The following is a 20,506-nucleotide window of genomic DNA, read 5'->3' on the forward strand; positions in this document are numbered from 1 at the left end:
CATCTTAATGATGCATTATTCATTTGATCACCCAGTTGAGTGGTTTCTGTGGTGATTGGTATAATGTGTTTGGAGAAGAGGGTCAAATCTCTTTTACCCTTCCTGAGTTCTGAACCCAGTTGAGGAATGGGATATAGGAGATGAGTAGTGGAGATCAAAATATCAGCATCATTGCTGGTAAAGCTGACTGGTTAGCAAACGTGGCTTTAGGTCTGTGACCAAATGAGCTTACTAATATCTCACCCCTGAATGAGCTAGACTTGCCCATCTCATCACACATGTGTAACCATAGGATTCTCCACTGCCCTTCTGCCCCCACTGGGCTTACTGCACACAGGAGCCAAGACCAACAGTCCTGCAGGCAGGGTGCCTCCAGAAATAAAAGCAAAGATTTCCCAGAAGGGGCTGAACTAGCATGTTCTTTTGCTTTTTCCAAACTTACCAAGCAGATTAGTTACAAGTCTGAAGCTGGATGTCTCCTCCTTCAGGAGTGAAGTAGCAATTCCTTACCGTCTGTGGAAATGAAAGGAGCAGAGAGATATTTGTTGTCCCGTATTCATTTGCTCTTTGAATTTCCATTTGCGCATAAATCTAATTTCTTGAGGTATAGATTCTGTAGTTATTGTGGCCATTTTCAAAATCAAATTGCTCTACAAGACTTCCTGAAAAGGGACAAGCTCCTCCTAGCCAACCTCTCCTCATTACATAGTCCTGTTCTGCAGAGGCAACCATTTTCAACTCTTTCAGCTGTTTCACTTGTTATTTACTTCCATGTCTATAATAATAAGTAGTATCAGTCATGAAAAATTCCGTAAGAAACAGCCTTCAAATCCAAGTGGGCTGAGTGAGGCTCTGCTCCATATCTCCTCAGGCCAGCATCCAGGCTGGTAGCACATCCATCATATGAAATATTACCAGTCACAGGGCACCTGAGTGGCTCAGCAGTTGGCATCTGCCTTCAGCTCCGGTTGTGATCCCGGGGTCCTGGGATCAAATATCACATGGGGCTCCCAGCAGAGGGCCTGCTTCTCCCTCTGCCTGTGTCTCTGCCTCTCAGTCTCGCTGTCTCTCATGAATAAATGAATAAAACCTCAAAAAAAAAAAAAAAAAAAAAACACCAGTCACAGCAACAGGAGACAAAGAAAGGGGGTGAATCACACACTGGCTCTTACAGTTTCTGTCATGTCACTTCCACTAATATTTCATTGGCCAAATATGTCACATTCTACTGACTTGGAAGGAGGAAAGCCAGAATAGTGCTAATATCTAGAACTAATTGTTCTTTTTTTCTTTGATGTATCAATTTGAGATAATATCTGTTGGTTTTATTATAGTATATAAGGATTTAATTCATTTATACTTCTCCCCAACTTATCCTTTCCCCTTTCTTGAGTATTATATCACAGAATTTGGTTAAATCGGTATTTGGTGTTTACACTATTGCAGCCAAGTCAAATAGTATACTATGGTTATTTTCCTTTCATATATGAGCTTTGATTCTTCTTGACTTGTCTTTTTTCCTTAACTTTCTTCTGATCATTACATTTTCACATGTTCATCCATAGATTTTTACCCAAGTGTTGATGCTTGTCGTATAATATCTCATTTCCTTTATTTCTTGTCTATTTGGGGACTTCTTTCCCCCAGTGCCTGCCTCACAGTCTAATTCTGGGACTGCCTTTTGCTGCTTTCCTGGTTGAATTTCCACCCAGTTGGGGCCTGGCTCTTCCCCCCCCCCCCCCCCCCCGCCTCCTTTAAGATTTTAGGATCTTCCCTTCTTTTTTGGTCTGCTCTTTTTCCTTAAATCATTTTTTGCTAGGTTAATATTCAATTACCAATAACAAATCATTTTTAATTCTTAAAGAATAGTATTGGTATAGCTCTTTTTTTGTCTTTTTTCTAATTTTTTTTTTGCCATTTTAAACGTTTCTTTTTATTGAGGTATAGTTGACACACAATGTTACATTAGTTTCAGGTGTAGGTTTAGCTCTTTTTTGTTGTTGTTTTCCTTATCTATGTACTCATGTGAAAACATAAAAGTTGGCAGCTCTCCTGATTTTCAGAATATACTTGTTGGCATTTTGAATCAGAATTTCCAGTAGAGTGAGTGACTGCATTTTTCTTTATTGTGAAAGCAACAAGCCTAGGTATAAAAGGATTCATCAGGCAAGAACAGTTAGTTTTTGCAAAATGCTGCTTTCCCATACCTACATCTCCTCTGCTGTGTGCTTGGATTTATCATAGAATTGATGTCTTAGGTTTTGGGTTATACATCCCAAAATCTTTTGAGTCTCTTTGTATGTTACCATATGAATTACCAGGTATTTCGTGATAATTACTGATATATACAGAGTACTTATAATAAATCTATAAGATGAGATATCTTAAACCCATGAGATTATATATAACATAATAAAATAACATACATATTTTAATAAAGTACCTGGTTTCCCTTTTATATCTGTTTTCAAGAAAAACTCAGTTCTCGTGTCATTTTTGCACTTCTTTTGTAGATCACTTCATAATCACAGTTTTTTAGTTGTAGACCAAACATATCACATTAATGTCTTTGAGCTATAATCCGGAATATTCTTTGCTAAGATTATCCCTGAATCCACTTCATCTATGAAAAAGGATTATTTTCTCCTGAACCCATTTGTCTTTTCAGCTGAGATTGTCTGAGGCAGGAGAGTGAGCATCCATACAAACAGGAAGTCTAGGTTGTGCTCTGCCACTCGGTTTTACTACGAAGGGTCACTCACTTAACTTTTTCTGGGACTAATTTTCTTCTTATCTCTAAAAATGATCATTTAACTAAAATAGTGCTCTGAGCAGGAGAGCTATGCCTGTTGGTTGGAATGTGAGTCATTAGAATTTCCCTGGGGTCCAATGTACGTATCAAATTTATCACAATGAGCCCAACGTCTCAGTCAAGAGGTTGACTATGAGTATAAATAAATACCAAGTAAATGGGAGTACAGGCAGCAGTTGAATGTAAGCAGAGAGAGGAATCCAGAGGCCCTACCTTGCCTTAACTAAGGTATGTGGCTTGCTTTCATGTCCTAACTGGAATGGTCTATGCGAGTGGATCAATCAGTCTTTGAGTAAAACTGCTTTCAAACCTGATATTCTCCCCTGTATCTTTGAATTATTCTTCAACTTAGAAAATGTTTCTTCAGCTTTAAGTAGGGCATTTTTAGATGTGTTTTAGTTCTGTTGGTTCCATGTATGAGGGAATCTCATCAAATGGAAGACAAACCAATATTTGTTTAGGTGAATTGGCAAACAGATTAGTTCAGAACATTTGAAAAGTTGGGAAATAGAAGGAACGTATAAAGTTTTCTTTCTTTTTTCCAGTATGCTAACTGGAACTTTTTAAGAAAAGGCAACTTTATTCTGTGTTTTAACAAATCCCATTGACTAAATCTGCCAGTTGGTTGTCATGCCAACCTTCACTTGACGCTAATTAGAAGTTAACTAGGACACTTGAAGAGATCGATTCTAGTCTGGAATTGGACAGGATTTCATAACCTCTATAATCTATTCTATTTATTTCTATCACACTATAGATTTTTGGTGGGTTATTAAACAGAAAGGCCCAGAAAATGTGCCTTTGGTTGATATGGGGGATAATGAATCTTAAACTCTTTCTTATTCTCTCTTCCTTTGGTTTCCCCCTCCCCACCCAAAGCCTATGGTCTGGAATAAGCTAAGAAGTTCAGAATACAGATATTAGTTTAAGATGTAACGAAAGGGCTAGAGAACAGGTGTTCTCATCACTTCTGGCTTGAAAACTATGCGTATCTTTCTAAAATGAACAACACTGGCTCAGAATTACTGAGTTATTTTAACCTGTCATTCATAGCTTTAGGGATATCTTCAGAGCTTACCAACGACTTTAAAGCATTATGAAAGATGTAAACCAGACTGACTTTAAGAGACAAACACATTATTTGGAAAAATAGCATACTGATATGAGAAGCCTAAAATATGTTCACCAATTCACCTAAGGTTAGTTGAACAAAGTTATGAGATGCCTGGATTGTAAAAGGCAATTGAAATTTGTATATTGTCAGGGCACCTGTGTAGCTCCATAAGTTAAGCATTTGACTCTTGATTTCGGCTGAGGTCATGATCTCAGGATAGTGAGATCAACCTCCACTTTGGGCTCTGTGCTCGGTGTGGAGCCTACTTGAGATTCTATTTTCCTGTGCCCCACCCCCCAAAATAAAATCTTAAACAAAACTTAATATATGTCAACGTATCCCAAATATCAAAGTACCATGAAAACAGAAAAAAATAAAATTGGACATTAGCATCAATTAACAAATTCTTTTTGAGGTACTATTATAAGCAAAAATTTTCCAGGCTTGGGGAGGAGATAAGGACATACAGAAATTAGTACAATTAAACCTTTGTCATGGAGGAGCTTAATCATTGTATGAGTATGGCTGTAAGTACCCAGATGTCATTCATAATGAGCCCAGCCACCTGGTGGTCCTCTTTTAGCAAAATGTGGCATTCAAAGAAGCATCAATCTGATGTTCAAAACCATTGAAAATAATCTAAATCTTAATGGAGTGTCTCATAAGAACATTCAAGAGGGAATCCTTTTAAAATACATAGCAAAACTTTTATTTATTTATTTATTTATTTATTTAGCAAAACTTCTTTTAAATCTTTTCCCCAACTGTCATGTTCTTTAGAATCTCTGTGACATCCACATGTGGCCTTCCAACAAAATACCCTGTACCCTTACTGTATTGTTTTGGCAGTTATGTGTTTCTGTGTCTCTTTCTCTCTCTTGACCACAAATTCTTTTGCTGGAGGTCTTATTCATCATCTTATCTCCAATGTTTAGCCCAGTGCCTAACACATAGTGTCTCTCTAGTACTTGCTTGGGAAGCTTTTAGTTGGAGGGCATGCATAGCAGACTGAGGATATAGCAAGAGAAGGAATGTGAAGTCAGGGACTGAATGTTATATTTGGAACAATGAGCTATCTGTTGTGGCAGGAGAACGGGGGTATGTAGTGGGAGATGAGGCTTGAAGAGGTGGGTGGAATTAAGCTTTTCCTCCTCTGATTCACCACATGGTGCTGTAAGACTCTTATCTCTCCTTTTCTCTCCACTAGACCACCAATCAGCTCCTTAAGAACTCTCTTTCGGTCTTGTTCATTACCATCTTATGGCACTTAGGATGCATACAGTAGGCATTGAATGACAAAATGGTGAGTGAACTTGGTTCTGTAGGGAAGAACCATGAAAAGGCAGGGCTGAGTACAAGTGGTAGGAGAGAAAGGGGGCAGCACCTGGAAGGGCTTTTCATGATCTACCTTATGATTTGCTGAGATAAGCCTGGTGGCATGTGAAGGAGAGATGAGGAAGCAAGAGTTTGGAGGATGGAAAACAATTTAGGAAGCTTTTTCCATAGGTGAAAGAGATGAGGATTTAAACTAAGTCAAAGAGTCAGCATGATTATTTTTGAAGTAACTCAGAAAACTATCCTTGTAGAATTAACAGATGCTCCTTTTTAAGGGAGCAATGGCAAAGATTGAACAAGGGTCATTCTGTGCCTGCCCAGCCCCTTGCCAACCACGCACAGTACACCTCTGGCAGCTTTCTGCCTGGTGTGATGAGCTCAAGGCTATGTTTCAGCGGTAGCCCAGCATCCAATCAGCCAACTTTGGATGTTTGTAATGGCTTACTACAAATAATGCCATAGAAATAGGATGTTGCTGAGGTGAAATTTCTGCTTGATAAATGTTGAGACAGGTAGTGGAAAGCGTTTATTTATCAGGTAACATTGCTGTCTTCATCTGTTACGTGAAATGATTAATCATGTAGACAGTCTGACTTTGCTTGATAGTACTTGATGAAATCATGACATTACTGCATCATGGCTGTTATTGAAACCTTTCATATAGGAAGGAAACATATTTTAACCAGTCCTAGGAACCGAATTAGAAATAGAAATAGAGATAAATAAGAGAATCAGAGTGCAGACAGGGGTATCCTCTCTGTGGGCCAAGAGCCTGTGAGGTTCATCATAGGAAAGTGGTGTCACCTGAGCAGTGCTGGATACCCTGCTTGCCCTCCACCTTTTTTGGTCCCACTGAACCAGGCCCCCTTCTAGCCATGATCACTTCACACCCAAACATTTTGAAATTAGCCTCCTGGTTAATTTCTCTTTCTTTTGTCTCTTTCTGAGTCCAGTTCACCTTTAAACTATGGCCAGAAGTACCTTTTCAAAGCAGCTGGATCATTATTTCCTCAGTCCAGTGCCTCTCAATTTCCTTACTTTCATTTGTCCTGTTATAAGTTCACTTCTCTAGCCTTATTTCTCATCATTCTTACTGACATGCTTCCTATACACACCCACAGTAAAGACCATATCAGATGCTTTTTGCTCCTTGCATATCCACTGTTCTGTTGCTAACTTGGCTCCCTCCATCTGGAAAGCCCTTGTCCCCAGTGTCTGCCAGTGAAATCCTACTATTCATTCAAGACTCAGTTCACATGAACCTTCCTCCAGGAAGTCTTCCCTGTTCTTTGCAATTCCTCTTTCCCACCTCTAGGTTCCTATAATATATTCCTATCCATGTTCTGACCACATTCTGCTTGACATTTTATTTAGATGTGTATGAATCTATTCTTCTCAGCCATTGTACACTGTGAGGATAGGGTCTATTTCTTCACCTTTGTGTTCCACAGCATCTCAAAGATATTTGTTAAATTGAATTGAATTAGAAATAGTTTTGGAACTCTAAAATGTGGTCTTTTTCTATGTTCCTGCATTTATCAAAACTCAAATATAGTATTGTTTGGGGCTGTGAATTGAGTGGTTTGCTTCTTTCAGATTTTAATCAGCATTGGGGAGTCATAATTTAAAAATCAATGGAACTTATGGTTTCACTCATATGTGCAATATAAGAAATAGTGAAAGAGACTATAAGGGAAAGGAGGGGAACTGATTGGGGAAAAAATAGAGAGGGAGACAAACCATGAGAGACTCCTAACTCTGGCAAACAAACAAAGGGTAGCAGAAGGGGAGGTAGATGAGGGGATGGGGTGATTGGGTGATGGGCACTAAGGAGGGCACTTGATGGGATGAGCATTGGGTGTTATACTGTATATTAGCAAATTGAATTTAAATTAAAAAATTATTTAAAAAATTAATGGAACTGTCATTTTCATATTTCTGAATGCTGGTACATGTATGTATTAAATAACCATAAAAATGAATTATTGCTGGATGCTGGCAACATCACCAAGCTGCCAGTCAGAGATAGTCATGAGTCCTTTAGCTATAAGTAAAGAAGGGCTACTTACACTGTTCAAGTAGAGTAGGTGTGGCAGGAGGCAGTATGTGGCAGGGTATAATGAGTAAGTTCATACATAAGGACTGGAAAACTAACGCAATGGGCCTCACAGAAAATGGAACTGGTGAGTCAGGAGCCAAGACTGTGCTTACTTATTACAGGGGGTGTAAGTTCTCACTCATCTGTTTCCTTATCTTATTCATCTTACCTCTGGCTCAAAGGCTGCCTTTTCCATGTTTGTATCAGGATCTTGAGCTCCTATAGTCAGTACTCACTATAGCTCTCTTCTCTCGCCCTTCCTTATATGAAATTATAATAATAGAGAACTGAATTGATTCACCCCTGCCCATGGGTAGATCCCTCTGGGTTCAGATATCTACATATAAACACGGCTGTGTCCACACAGTAGAGGCTGTGGCAATGTCATCAACAATGGAGAATATATGACATTGACTCTCGGTTCCTTTTCATTTCTCTTTCCATTTATTTCTCAATTCTCAGCCATTCGTCTCTGCTTAAATCCCTTTCTGGGTTCTGAATCTATTTATCCCAGGGTTCTCTTCTCAGAAAAAAATGATTTTCCAAAAATTTATTCTGGTGTGAATTCTGTAACATATGTATTTTAACAGTAAAATAATGTATTTATTCATAAGTAAATCTTATCTGTTGTGGCCATCCTGTGTCTTTTCAAATAACCTCAATTATTTGAGGGATTGTGATTTATGAGCCCCTCTAAGTTGCCTCCTGGGAATTAGAGGTAGGTGATGATGGGAAAAAAAAAAGAAATAGTTTATAACTAAAATATCTAGTAGTTAACCAGTAAGTTCAACCTCATTATATTGTCTTCTTATTTCTAGAACATGATTATTGAATGTTGCTCTGAAATAATAAGTCTATTTTTGACTGATAGAGCTATAACACCATTGTCTGAGGTACGTATCTTTTTAAAAATGTATCTGATTCTTTTATAAGTATTATCGCTGCTATGGAAACAGAAATACAGAAAACATCTATTATGAAAGTATCAAGGGCCTAACCCTCCTTAATTAATGTGAAAGAGTGATAAACAGGAGTTTATAATAGCATGTTATTTTGATTAAAAATATTCTTTGTTAAAAATTAAGTACAGAGAATTATAAAGAGGATAATTTTTAAATCATCTCAAATCTACTATTCAGAGAATAGTGGGCATTTTGGAAAATATTTCACATTTTTTCCATGTATAAGTAAACTTTAGAATTTTTACATCAATGGAATTTTACTGCACATGCATTCCGTAGCTTGTTTTTTTTTTTTATTAATTTAACAATAGTATTATGGAGATATTTTTATGTGAAAAGCCTACTTTGTCATGCTTAATGCTTGCATAGTGGTCTCTTTTGTATATTTATTATCAGGCTCTATTTATACAACTAGATTTTTATTCATAGATCTTGAGGTTGATGGATTCTAGCATATACATATTTCACCCGTCTGTCTTATCTCCTCAGAGTTATTTCTTAGGAGTACAATTTTGGAATAAAAAAGCATATATACTTTTTTATTACGGTAAGATATACATAATTTAAAATTTACACTTTTAACCATTTCTAAATATACCCTTCAGTGGCATTAAGTACATTCACAATGCTGTGCAACCATCTCCACCATCCATCTCCAGAATTTTTTTATCATTCTAAACAGAAACTTTGTACTCATTAAATAATAACTCCCCATTCCCTCTTCCCCCAGCTCCTGGTAACTTCTATTCTACTTTCTACTTCTATTGTACTATTGTACTATTGCCTATTCTAGATACCTGTGCAGAGGGGGAATCATACAATCCTGATCCTTGGTGGCTGGCGTGTTCCATTTAGCACATTGTTTTCAAAGTTTATCCTTATAGTATGTGTCAGTACTTTATATGTGTGTGTGTGTGTGTGTGTATGTATACATACACACACACACATATATATGTGTATGTATGTATTTATATATATGTATATATATATATATACACATACACACACACACACACACACACACACACACACACTGTCTCATCGGCAGTAGATGAGAGGGCCAGCTTACCCACATATTTGTCTACACAGGCTCTCCTCCCCTATCTTCCCTCTCTTTTTCCCTTCCCCTTATTTTCCCTCTCTTCTTTGTCTTCCTTATTCCCTTTTTCTAACCATTCTAGGTATGATAAGTGAAAAAAAATGACATTTTCAGTTATTTCATATTTATTAATAATATAGCCAAATATAGTTTATATGTTTATTGGCAATCAGTGTTTCTCTTTTTGTGGAATAATACTCATTCATTTAGTTAATCCATAAATATTTAGAGTGAACCGTCCTGTGTCAGGAACCCTTTTCTACACCCCAGAGAACTAGCTATGAGCAAGCAGCAAGGACCTTGCTGTCTTGGAGCTGCCATTTTTGTGGAGGGAAATAGTAAATAATAGTAATAAATCACTAAGTGGGATAATTTTCAGATTTTGTTGAATGCTCTGAAAGAAAAAACAGAGTGATATGTTAGAGTAGGGTTAGCAAACTACAGCAAACTATAACAAACTAACAGGCCCACTGCCTGTGTTGTAAATAAAGTTTTATTGGAATACGGCATGCTTGTTTGTTTGTGATCTATAGCTGCTAGCAGAGTTTGGTAGTTTTGGCAGAGACCATACAGCCCACAAAGGCTAAATTATTTATTTTCTGGCCCCTTACAGAAAACAAGTTTACTAACCCTTGTGATAAAAGGTTATAGGGAATGGGGCAACAGTTTAGATAGGGTGGTCTGGGAAGACCTCTCTTAGGAAATGACATTTGAAGTAAGAACTGAAATATTACACTGTGTTCCTCCCACCAGATCATTAGCTTCTTGGAGGTTGAAAAATTACTATCTTTATTTTTTAATACTTAGAGTGCCTAGTACAGTGTGTCACTTGGTTACTCTTTCTTGAATGGAATTAAATTCCCTTTAGTTTTAAATATCTGAAATTCAATATTTGACTTAATTTTTTCATTTGGCCATTCATGTCCTTTTCCCATTTTTTAAGTGGGGACTCTAATTTTGCATTATGGAAATTTATAGATTTACCATGGGAGACACTATAATAAAAATCAAGTTTAATCTAATTTTGTACAAACTATGGTTAAAAATAAAAATAGGTCAGAGAAGGAGTTGCTTTTTTAAGACACATGATTTATAGCACTAATGGGTTTGGGCATCTGACAAACCTGGATTAGAATCCCAGCCTTGAATCTTACTAGTTGTAGAACCACAGGCAAATTATTTAACTTCTCATATGTAAAGAGGAGGTAGTAATGCCAAGCCTTCACAGGTGTGAGGACTAAAGGAAATAATACAGGTTAAGTAAGTATTTAGAATAGGGCCTTGCACAAATAAATGTTTTGTAATTGTTAGCTGTTTAGGCATCATCATCACCTCTACTGTGGCCCTGCCGTGTGTGAATTCTTCATCCCCTAGTCAACTAATTCCAAAGAGATTTTTAGGATCCAAATTTGTTTTGAAATACTGATAGAAAAGGAGAGGAACAGTGTTAGAGAAAGATGGGGTGCCTGGCTGGCTCAGTTGGTGGAGTATGTGACTCTTGATCTTGGGGTCGTGAGTTCGAGCCCCACATTGGGTATAGAGATTCCTTTTTTAAAAATCTTAAAAAAAAAAAAAAAGGTAGAGAATGAATCAGGAACCATTTTCTTTGTGATATAAATCACTGTTGAATCCTAGAGGCATTAGGTCAGTGTGCGGGATCCTGACTTGAGATCCCTGCAGTGAAAGGGTCCACCAGTCCAAGAGAAGGGGCTCCCTGGTTGAACCCCATGAACCCCATACTAATACCTCCACAGAGAGCAAGCCTTACCTAGTAGTGCTGGGGCAGTGCATAGGAATTTCTGAGCCTGTTCCAAAAAGCAAATTGTTAGACAAAATTACATGCCTTAGTGAAGCTCTTTTTGTCACTGAGATGAGATCTCACTGTGTAATTTGTTTCCTTACTGAACATACCTATTACAATCGCTGTTGCCTGTACTTTGTCTTCCTAATTAAAACAAATAGTGCCATGCACAGCCTGTGACCAAAAAGAATTGAGAATACCAAGAAGATGGAGGAAGGAAATGAGCGCTCCCTGCTAACCTTCTTAGTGAGTAATCACAGGCTATAAATGACCGTTAGGTTTCATTTCTGGTGTACCAACAACAAAGTAATCCTTTCCTTGCTTACATAGGTTGAAATTATTGCAGTTTCTGGGTTGTCAGGTAGGATTCAAACATGATGCTAAAAATATACTTCCTATTCTTGTGATAACTGACGGTAGGGAGGACAAAGTCATAATATACAACTGTCTGCTCATCAGTAATTATTGACTTCCAACTGCACACAGAACAGACTTTTGTTGCTGCAAAAGCAGCATAGGTTAAAGGTCCTGTGTTCAGCTAAATTAAGTATTTTCCTATTGGCTCATATGATACAAATAAATTTACTGTATGTGTGTCTGTGGGAAGTGAACGGACCAGAGTCATACAGAATCAGCATGGGAAGAAACTCCTAGGAGCAACCCTGATTTGAAGGTGGGAAAGGTGATCCTAAGCCAAGAGATAAGCCACGCTGTAATAGAAGATTGCAAACTAGTTTCCCTTGGCTGCATGAATTTGGTAGGATTTCTTTTAGTTCAGGATTTCTAACTAGACCTAGTGTAGTGCCTGACAAATAATAATGATAATAATCATTAAAATGCAAATGCTGCTACTAGTAATAATTTTTATTGAGCATATGGCATGTGCAGACACTATTCACTGTTTTACATATGGTATCCCATTGAATATTACAAGAACTCCGTGAAGGTGATTGCTGTTATTATCCCCTCATTGGAAATGAAGAAATTAAGTGGCATGTTCAGGATCTTGTGCCTTGTAAGTGAAGGAAGCAGGAGTCAAATACAGGTCTGCTTCAATCCTGGATCTGCACCTTTAACTAAATTACACCCAGCGAATGTCTCATGAAAATAGGGAGCACGGAACCAAGGAGTGAGAGAGTGAAAGTTGCACGTGTAGAAGAATCTTCAGGAAGGTTTCGGTGAGAAGTCCGGAGGGGGAAAGGAATGGCTGAGGACGGCACTAGGTTGGGAATTGGGATGAGGGGAAAGAGCTAGGAGGGATGGAGTTTGCCATCTAGAAGAGAGAAGGACAAATGATGGAGGAGGGCCTTCAGAGAGAGGGTGGGAACAGAAAGACATGGACAGCCCAAGCAAGAGAGCTGACCAGGAACAGAGGAAAGATGCAGATTAAGGTGGGGGAGTGTGAGTGAGTGCTTAAGAAAAGGTTGGAAAAAGCTGGGGCAGTTCACACCCAGAGGTTTTCACTTACCCCAGGAAGTAGAGGCAAGTCTACCTGCGGTGGAGCAGGGTAGAGGGTCAAGGGCATGGTCTTCCAAGAGAAAGACAAAGGTCTTGAGTATTCATGGTCATTGAGTATGACGCAACTCATCACAGCTGAGCAACAACAAATAAGAGGACTGAAGACCACACTAGAGATTTAGAAATCATACATTGTTGGGGCACCAGGCACCCTGGCTTGTGTGTTTCCTCCAGCCCCCTTGCCTTCCTGGACATGAGAGAGGAAAATGCCAATAGGGAGGCCAATGCGAGAGGAGAGGACTACTAGCAAGGCAGCCAACAGCGTGCGAGAGGCTTGAGTGGGTTTCCTGAGCTGTGGATTTACCTCATAACAGATCCCAAAACTCATCCCTTCCACTCAGAGAAAGCGCCAGGATGGCCTGATGTCTGCCATTGTTTCTCAAGCCCTGGTCACACATAAAATAGTTTAATTATATAGTATATGTTCTTAAAAATAACTTGAATTTAACATAAAAATCCTTAATGACAGTTAAGTTCTAATGACCTCCATCTTATTCATGTGTATATCACCATGTGTAGTCCTTTTAACATGGTTGAATTTAGTGTACACATGTTCTCTTATGTCCGATTCTTAAAGTAATCAGTTTTTTTGATGTATTTATGATCAGATATTGAGACTCACCACTAAAATAATTATTATCTTTAAGAAGGCTTGGGGAGGAAGAGTAGAGGGCACAAGAACAGGTAGAAGCAGACGTAGTCACAGATATATTAACCTGTCTTAGTTTAGTCATTAACATCTTTAATTTTATATCTGATGTATTGATTCTATCGTGTGACCGCCTATAACCACGACCCCTTATGGCCTTAGGACCCTGGCTGTCAGCTGGAGGATCGCTCTACCATGCTAGCGTCTTATCTTTTGCTAGCTTATCATGTAAAAATGGGAAATAACGCAGAGTCTGTTAACCAGACCCAGACTTCCTTCTTGTTATCACTGCCTCTCAAGACCGTGGTTTAGATCTCTGTGCAGAGTTCTTACCCAAATGTGTTCTAGTGATGTGCTTCCATATCAGTCTCCCCTGCCAGAGCAGATTCAGTCTTATATAATAAGATTGGATCTTACTCCATTTTTATGCTCACCACCTGGCCTAATGCTGAATCCCACAGAGGTGTTTAATAAATGTTTGTGAAGTGAACAAATGCACTTGATACATCCTCTGGGGGTCCCTCAAGGGCTGCAGTTCTAGTCCGGACATTATCAGTGACTTTGGGCTCACCAGCTACATGCATTTGAATAGTAAACACTTGGCAAATGTGTCCCCTTTGCCAGCCATTAGGCTGGACATTGGGGTACAGAAGTAAAAGCCAGAGTCCCTGCCTTCAGTTTAGTGGGGGAGACAAATACAAAAGTCATTACAGTATGGGGTAAAACAGGGGCCTGGTGGCCAGACAACCCTCCTCAATAATAATTTCAGTTAATATTCTGGTATCATCTTGACATAATTCTAAAGGTGAGAAATTCCCTATGATATCTTTTAAGAAGAGTTCAATAGTTCCCTATAGGAAATCAAATTAGTAGAAGCTCCTGTGGCCCGTGGTTAGGAGTTTTAATTATTTTGGAAAGCGATTGGAAGACAGTAGAGAATCCTTGGGTGGATATAAACATGATCAAGGGTACCCGTGAAAGCCTTTTTCTCTGATTAGGAAGAACTTTGAAAGTCGAGGCAGAAAACCCAAGTCCCAGTTTTGGCAGCCCGCTCAGTGGTAAAGGCATGATTTAAGACTTTGTTCATGGGGATAGAAAGAACAGAACAAATCCCCAAAGCCCTGGATACAAAAAGAAAGACAAGTTCAGGGATCCCTGGGTGGCGCAGTGGTTTGGCGCCTGCCTTTGGCCCAGGGCGTGATCCTGGAGCCCCGGGATCGAATCCCATGTCGGGCTCCCGGTGCATGGAGCCTGCTTCTCCCTCTGCCTTTGTCTCTGCCTCTCTCTCTCTCTCTCTCTCTCTCTCTGTGACTATCATAAATAAATAAAAATTAAAAATTAAAAAAAAAAAGACAAGTTCAAAAAAAGAAAAGAAAAGAAAAGAAAAGCCAAAGTCAGCTCAGTTACTGGCTGTAGTTGAGTACATGGCACTATGCTGGTCCCAAAGGAATGAGAAGTGAGAAAGACAAAGTCCCTGCCCTGATGAGGCTGACAGTCTAGGAAGGAGGAATGGGGCTAATGCTTCATGAAAAGGAGAGTTGTGCTTTTAAAATGGTTGGCTGTTTTGCATAAAGTGAGAAGAAAGGTTAACAGAGGTTAAAAGACCTACCCAAAGTCACACAGCTGCCAACAGCCCCGGCCAGAGCCTGCACTCTAACCATTGTCATTACCGCGACACCAGGAGTGTCCCCCATTTGCACTTTGGACACTCATGGCCATCAGGGGGTGGGGCTGGACTGAGCCATATGTGCCAAGGGGGAGGTAGAGTCAGAGTTTGGGAAGTGGTGCATGTGGCTGTTAGTGGACAGGCTAGTGAGCCAAAAAACTGCCTGGCTCAAAATCCCAGCTTAGCTCTGAGATTGCTAGTTGTGTAACCCAGAGCAAGTTGTTTAACCTCAATGCTTCAGTTTCCCTATTTGTAAAATGGGAATAAAAATGGTACTTACCTCGGGGTGCCTGGGTGGCTCAGTTGGTTGAGTTCTCCACTCTTGGCCTCAGCTCAGGTCTTGATCTCAGGGTTGTGAGTTCAGGTCCTGCACTGGGCTCTGTGCTGGGCATAGAGTCTACTTAAAAAAAACAATAGTACTTACTTCATGAGTTTGTTGTGTAGATTAATTAATCCACATAAACTCTCAGAATAGTGCCTGGCACCATCCTAAGAAAACATTATGATCTAAGAGCTATGTGAGTTCACTTGGAGTTAAACCCTTGTAGGTAGAGGAGTGGCTATAGTAGAAAAACAACACATGTAAGATAAAGCTTTGGAGTTCATTCCTGAAAGAGAGGCTGCAGTAATTCTAGTGCTTGGAATGACTGCCCACATCACTTTTAGCCACATGTAGTTCCCATTTTCGTCTGTTCCAGTTACTATTATCATATAACAAAGCACCCCAAACTTAGTGCTATGAAATGACCCAATTTTTTTTAAAGATTTTATTTATTTATTTGAAACACAGAGAGAGACAGAGAGTGAGGGAGAGCAGAGTGGGGGCAAGGAGAAGGAGAAACACATTCCTCCTTGAGCAGGGCTCATTCCCGAGACCCCCAACCAACTGAGCCACCCCAGTGCCCCTAAATGACCCACATTTTAATGAATATTTGGAAAGGACCCAGCAGGGCAGCTTATCTCTGTTCTGGGGTACCTGGACCATCAGTTGGGAGGACTCCATGTTTGGGGATGATTCAGGTGTTTAAGGCTGGGATCCCTGAAGGCTCAAAGGCTAGTTTGGTTTGGTGCTTGATGCTTGGCGAGGGGCTGAGGGCTGGGAACGTAGAGTGGGCTCTGGGCCACAGTGGAGTTGGCCACGTAGAGTGGGCTGTGGGCCAAGACACGTGACCCCTGTGTGGCCGGTTGGGCCTCAGTACAGTGTAGCGTCTGGGTTTCAAGAATGAGCCTCCCAAGAGAACCAGGCAGCAACTGTGTATGCCCCCAGCTTTTTAAGTTACATGATGACTTCTCCCGGCTAGCCCCCAGTCCACCCAGATTCAGGGTTGAATATAGACTCCACCTCTTGATGGGCAGAGTGTCAGTGTCAAATTGTAAGAAGGGCATGTGGGTTAGGAGCTATCATTGCAGCCATTTTTGGGAAAATGCAATCTGCTGCAGCATCCAGCGAAGCACTCCCAATTGGTTGGCACCTTCCTGCTCCAGCAGAGGCCACTCCTGGCCAACCTGCTTAGGCAATTTTTAAAATTAGTCCTCAACTCTCCCCAAATATGCTCGGTAACTATCCTGAAGTTGCTGAGTGTGTCATATGGAAAGGGTAGAAGATAAACTAGGTGGGTTCTCAAAGCACCCTTTGAAATGACCGATGTGGTTTTTCTGGGTGCTGGACGGGGTTGCATGTGTCCCTATTTATGTAGGAAAGCTTCCACCTCACTTTTTTTTTTTTTTATATATAGGCTGTTAAATCCTAGAGGGTGATGCTAAACTATTTAATTTATTTTCGCTAGTCTTATTACATTACCATATGCTTCTTGGTTTCTTTTTTTAAAAAAAACTTTCCAAATGGTGGCCATAACCATACTGTCTTTAAACTGTCACTTACAGCATTGGGCTTAAGGTTTCGCATGGTCTATGTTAGGTGTGTACTAAGTATTTTAAAATTAATTTGACTTACAACTATAACTTCTTTTGATTGAATGTTGCAGATTTTCTTTTCTTTTTCTTCCTCTTATTCTGCTATTTTTTTTTCTTTTTTTGTACCAGCCAAGAGCTGTCTGAATAGATTTTATGGGCATCTAGAATTACATCTTTCTTCTGTGAGACATTATCATTCTGTCCTCAAGTGAAGAGTATCCTTTGTGTGTAAGTTCATGAGACATCCACTTAATATTCTTATATTCTTTTGAAGACAAAGCCGGATGACATCAGTTCCACACTGCTTTTAAAACATAGCCCTGACTTTGATTCCATCCTCTCACTGTTCACTTCTAACTGTCAAATTTGGCTAAGGGAAAAAGAAGGCCCTTAAGAAAAGGCCAGGCTATTAATGTGCTCTTCAAAATGCTAAGAAAAGGCTAAGCTGTTTATAGCGTTTTCAAAATGCTCGTCTCCCAGAGATTTGCCAGCAATAGTGTCAAGGTGAAATACGCTCTCGCTCATCATGGAACCAAGAGCCTTTGTGCTCTCTGTGCTCAAAGTATGGGTCCTACTTTTGTGAGATGTGCAATTTGCTGGTATAATGATACTTGGATGTAATTTAAACCAAAATATAATCATGAACCTGATATTGTGTATTTACTGTCTAAGTGGCAAGAAGAGTGTGTACGGCTGGATTAGGCAAGCCTGGCTTCATTCAGGATAAAACTGCATTTCTGAACCAAAGGGACGACTTCCTGAAGTTTAGTCGCTTTGGGTCACTTTAAAGGAGGTGAAAGGCAGGGGTATCATTAGCAAATTTGTTTACTGCTTTCCATTTTGCCAAAAACAGAGGTAAACATCTAGTTTCATTTACTTCATTCATTTTGCTAAACGATTTTGTCTTGATTAAAAAAACTGTACCCTTACAGTGGGATCATATTTTCATTTTAGGAGGATATTGGCTTTTGCCTCATATAGCTGAATCAATTGGCAAGCTTTGGAAGGTCTCTGCACAAATATTCTTATATTAAAATAAATCCACAAAGAAGGCACAGGTTTAAATTTACCCATTTTTATTGTTAATACTTTGGACACTAGCCATTCGAGATTTTTGCTCTGATTCTGCCTCTGTCTCAGGCAGCTAATGCCATTATGTTCTTTACTCAACCATCTGTGAGAGCACAGTATGGTAGGAAGAGCGCTGGGCACGGGTTCTTGTCCAGTTTTGCCCTTAAAGACCTCAGGTCTATTAGATTCTGTTGAAATTCTCGGAAGCAACATAACTTACTGGATAAAAACATGATTTAATTCTCTATTCCACCATCTATTGATTGTGTGACCGTGAGCAAGTCACTTTGCTTCTCTATACTTCAGTTCCTTGTCTTTATGTTCTCTTCATGGAGAACTACATTAGAAAAAGCATGCAACACTTTCCACATGGTGCCAATATAACGCCAGTGGTAAGCATTCGGTACATTGTGGTCATCTTTATTTTTTTCCAGCTTTATTTTTTTTAAGATTTTATTTATTTATTCATGAGAGACACAGAGAGAGAGAGAGAGGCAGAAACACAGGCAGAGGGAGAAGCAGGCTTCATGCCGGGAGCCCAAGGTGGGACTCAATCCTAGGACTCTAGGATCACACCTTGGGCCAAAGGCAGGCGCTAAGCCACTGAACCACCCAGGGATCCCCTCCAGCTTTAAATAATATGAAATGAGTCTTTGTTCATTTGACTATTAGAAACTTCCTTCATTAGTGGCTTTCAGCCTAAATATTTGCTCCATTTTCAAAAGAGTAAAGAGGCAGCTAATAGATGTATTATTAATATTCTTTCTTTAGCCATCCTCTTTTTAATTAAACATTTTTTTGAGACCATTATAGATTCTCTTGCAATTATATGAAATAACCTAGAGAGATCCTGTGTACCTTTTATTCAGCTCTCCCTAGTGGTAACATCTTGCAAAAAAATATTACGACATCACAACCAGGATGCTGACTTTAGTTGTCAGGGTACAGAACAATTTTGTCACTACAGGGACCCCTTTCATTGTCCTTTTTAGACCCTTCACCACCCACTCCACTGATATCCTTAATTTCTGACAATTACTAATCTATTCTCCATTTCTATAATTTGGTATGTTATATAATTTTGTCATTTTATTACATTCTATAAAAGGAACCATTCTGTATGTAACCCTTTGGGGGTTATCATTCTTTTTTTCACTCAGTGTAATTCCCTATTAGAGCTATTAGACCACACTTCTGATGAACCAAAAAATTCTCATGAATGTCGGCACATTTTATTTGGCTGCAGGATTATCCTTAGACAACAGTGCCTAGTGGAGTCAGCTGGCACCTCACAGACATTCTGGGAAGCCCAGTGGTGAGTGTCCACTCCGCTTCCTTCCATCCTTCCTCTTCCCCCGTCTGTCCTTGCCCCCCCCATTCTGCACATCCTTTCATTAATATTGACAGAGGTTCACTGCTCACGTTAGAAATTCTAAAAAGCAACCTGTAAAATGATTTCTGTGTAATTCCTTCGTGAATTGCAAGCTCCGTTAGACTGTCTATTGGAAATTGCCAGTCAGTGTTGGCCACGTGGTAAGAATGCTTTGCCACAGCTCAGGGTCCACCCAGACGAATGAAGAAGCCCGTGTTTCAGTTTTTCCTCCCACTCCACACACGGAAGGTCTGGCTTCCAGTTGGCCACTGCCGGTGGAAGCTCCTGACAAAGCCTGTCATGCTTTGCTTCTGAGCCACAAAGTCCCACAAACAAAATGCAGACTTCAGTCCTTGTTCTTTATTCAGGCCTTTGTTCTAAGACTCTCCTGTTTTTGGGTGCCAGACTATAAGCCCAGTGATCTCCTTCATAAAACACTATCAAGAAATGCCACACTGTCTTGATGACCACAGCTTTGTACTACAACCTGAAATCTGGCATTGTGATGCCCCCAGCTATGGTTTTCTTTTTAAAATTCCTCTGGCTATTTGGGATCTTTTCTGATTCCACACAAATCTTAAAATAATTTGTTCTAACTCTCTGAAGAAAGTCCATGGTATTTTGATAGGGATTGCATTAAACGTGTATATTGCCCTGGGTAACATTGACATTTTCACAATATTAATTCTGCCAATCCATGAGCATGGAATATTTTTCCATCTCTTTGTGTCTTCCTCAATTTCTTTCAGAAGTGTTCTATAGTTTTTAGGGTATAGATCCTTTACCTCTTTGGTTGGGTTTATTCCTAGGTATCTTATGCTTTTGGGTGCAATTGTAAATGGGATTGACTCCTTAATTTCTCTTACTTCCGTCTCATTGTCAGTGTATAGAAATGCCACTGACTTCTGGGCATTGATTTTGTATCCTGCCACGCTGCCAAATTGCTGTATGAGTTCTAGCAATCTTGGGGTGGAGGCTTTTGGGTTTTCTATGTAGAGTATCATGTCATCTGCGAAGAGGGAGAGTTTGACTTCTTCTTTGCCAATTTAAATGCCTTTAATGTCTTTTTGTTGTCTGATTGCTGAGGCTAGGACT

General features: G+C 39.6%; 1 protein-coding gene across 11 annotated transcripts in view; it reads left to right on the forward strand.

Moving 5' to 3' along the window:
• Nucleotides 1–20,506, forward strand: part of CFAP54 (cilia and flagella associated protein 54) — a 297,940-nt gene that overhangs the window by 263,119 nt on the left and 14,315 nt on the right. For 5 of the 11 annotated variants that reach the window (XM_072773177.1, XM_072773179.1, XM_072773178.1 and 2 more), the window contains 3 exons: nucleotides 8,178–8,252; nucleotides 8,811–8,868; nucleotides 11,383–11,469. The exons of 1 other annotated variant lie outside the window; for it this stretch is intronic. In XM_072773177.1, the coding sequence (XP_072629278.1) occupies nucleotides 8,178–8,252; nucleotides 8,811–8,868; nucleotides 11,383–11,459 (210 nt within the window). In that variant the 3' untranslated portion in view covers nucleotides 11,460–11,469. Of the gene's footprint in view, nucleotides 1–3,865; nucleotides 4,012–5,133; nucleotides 5,230–8,177; nucleotides 8,253–8,810; nucleotides 8,869–11,382; nucleotides 11,470–20,506 lie in introns of those variants that run through there. 5 more of the 11 variants (XM_072773181.1, XM_072773182.1, XR_012005898.1 and 2 more) reach the window with 4 other exon arrangements.

This window comes from Canis lupus, chromosome 13 (genome assembly GCF_048164855.1).
Source record: "Canis lupus baileyi chromosome 13, mCanLup2.hap1, whole genome shotgun sequence".
NCBI lineage: Eukaryota > Metazoa > Chordata > Mammalia > Carnivora > Canidae > Canis > Canis lupus.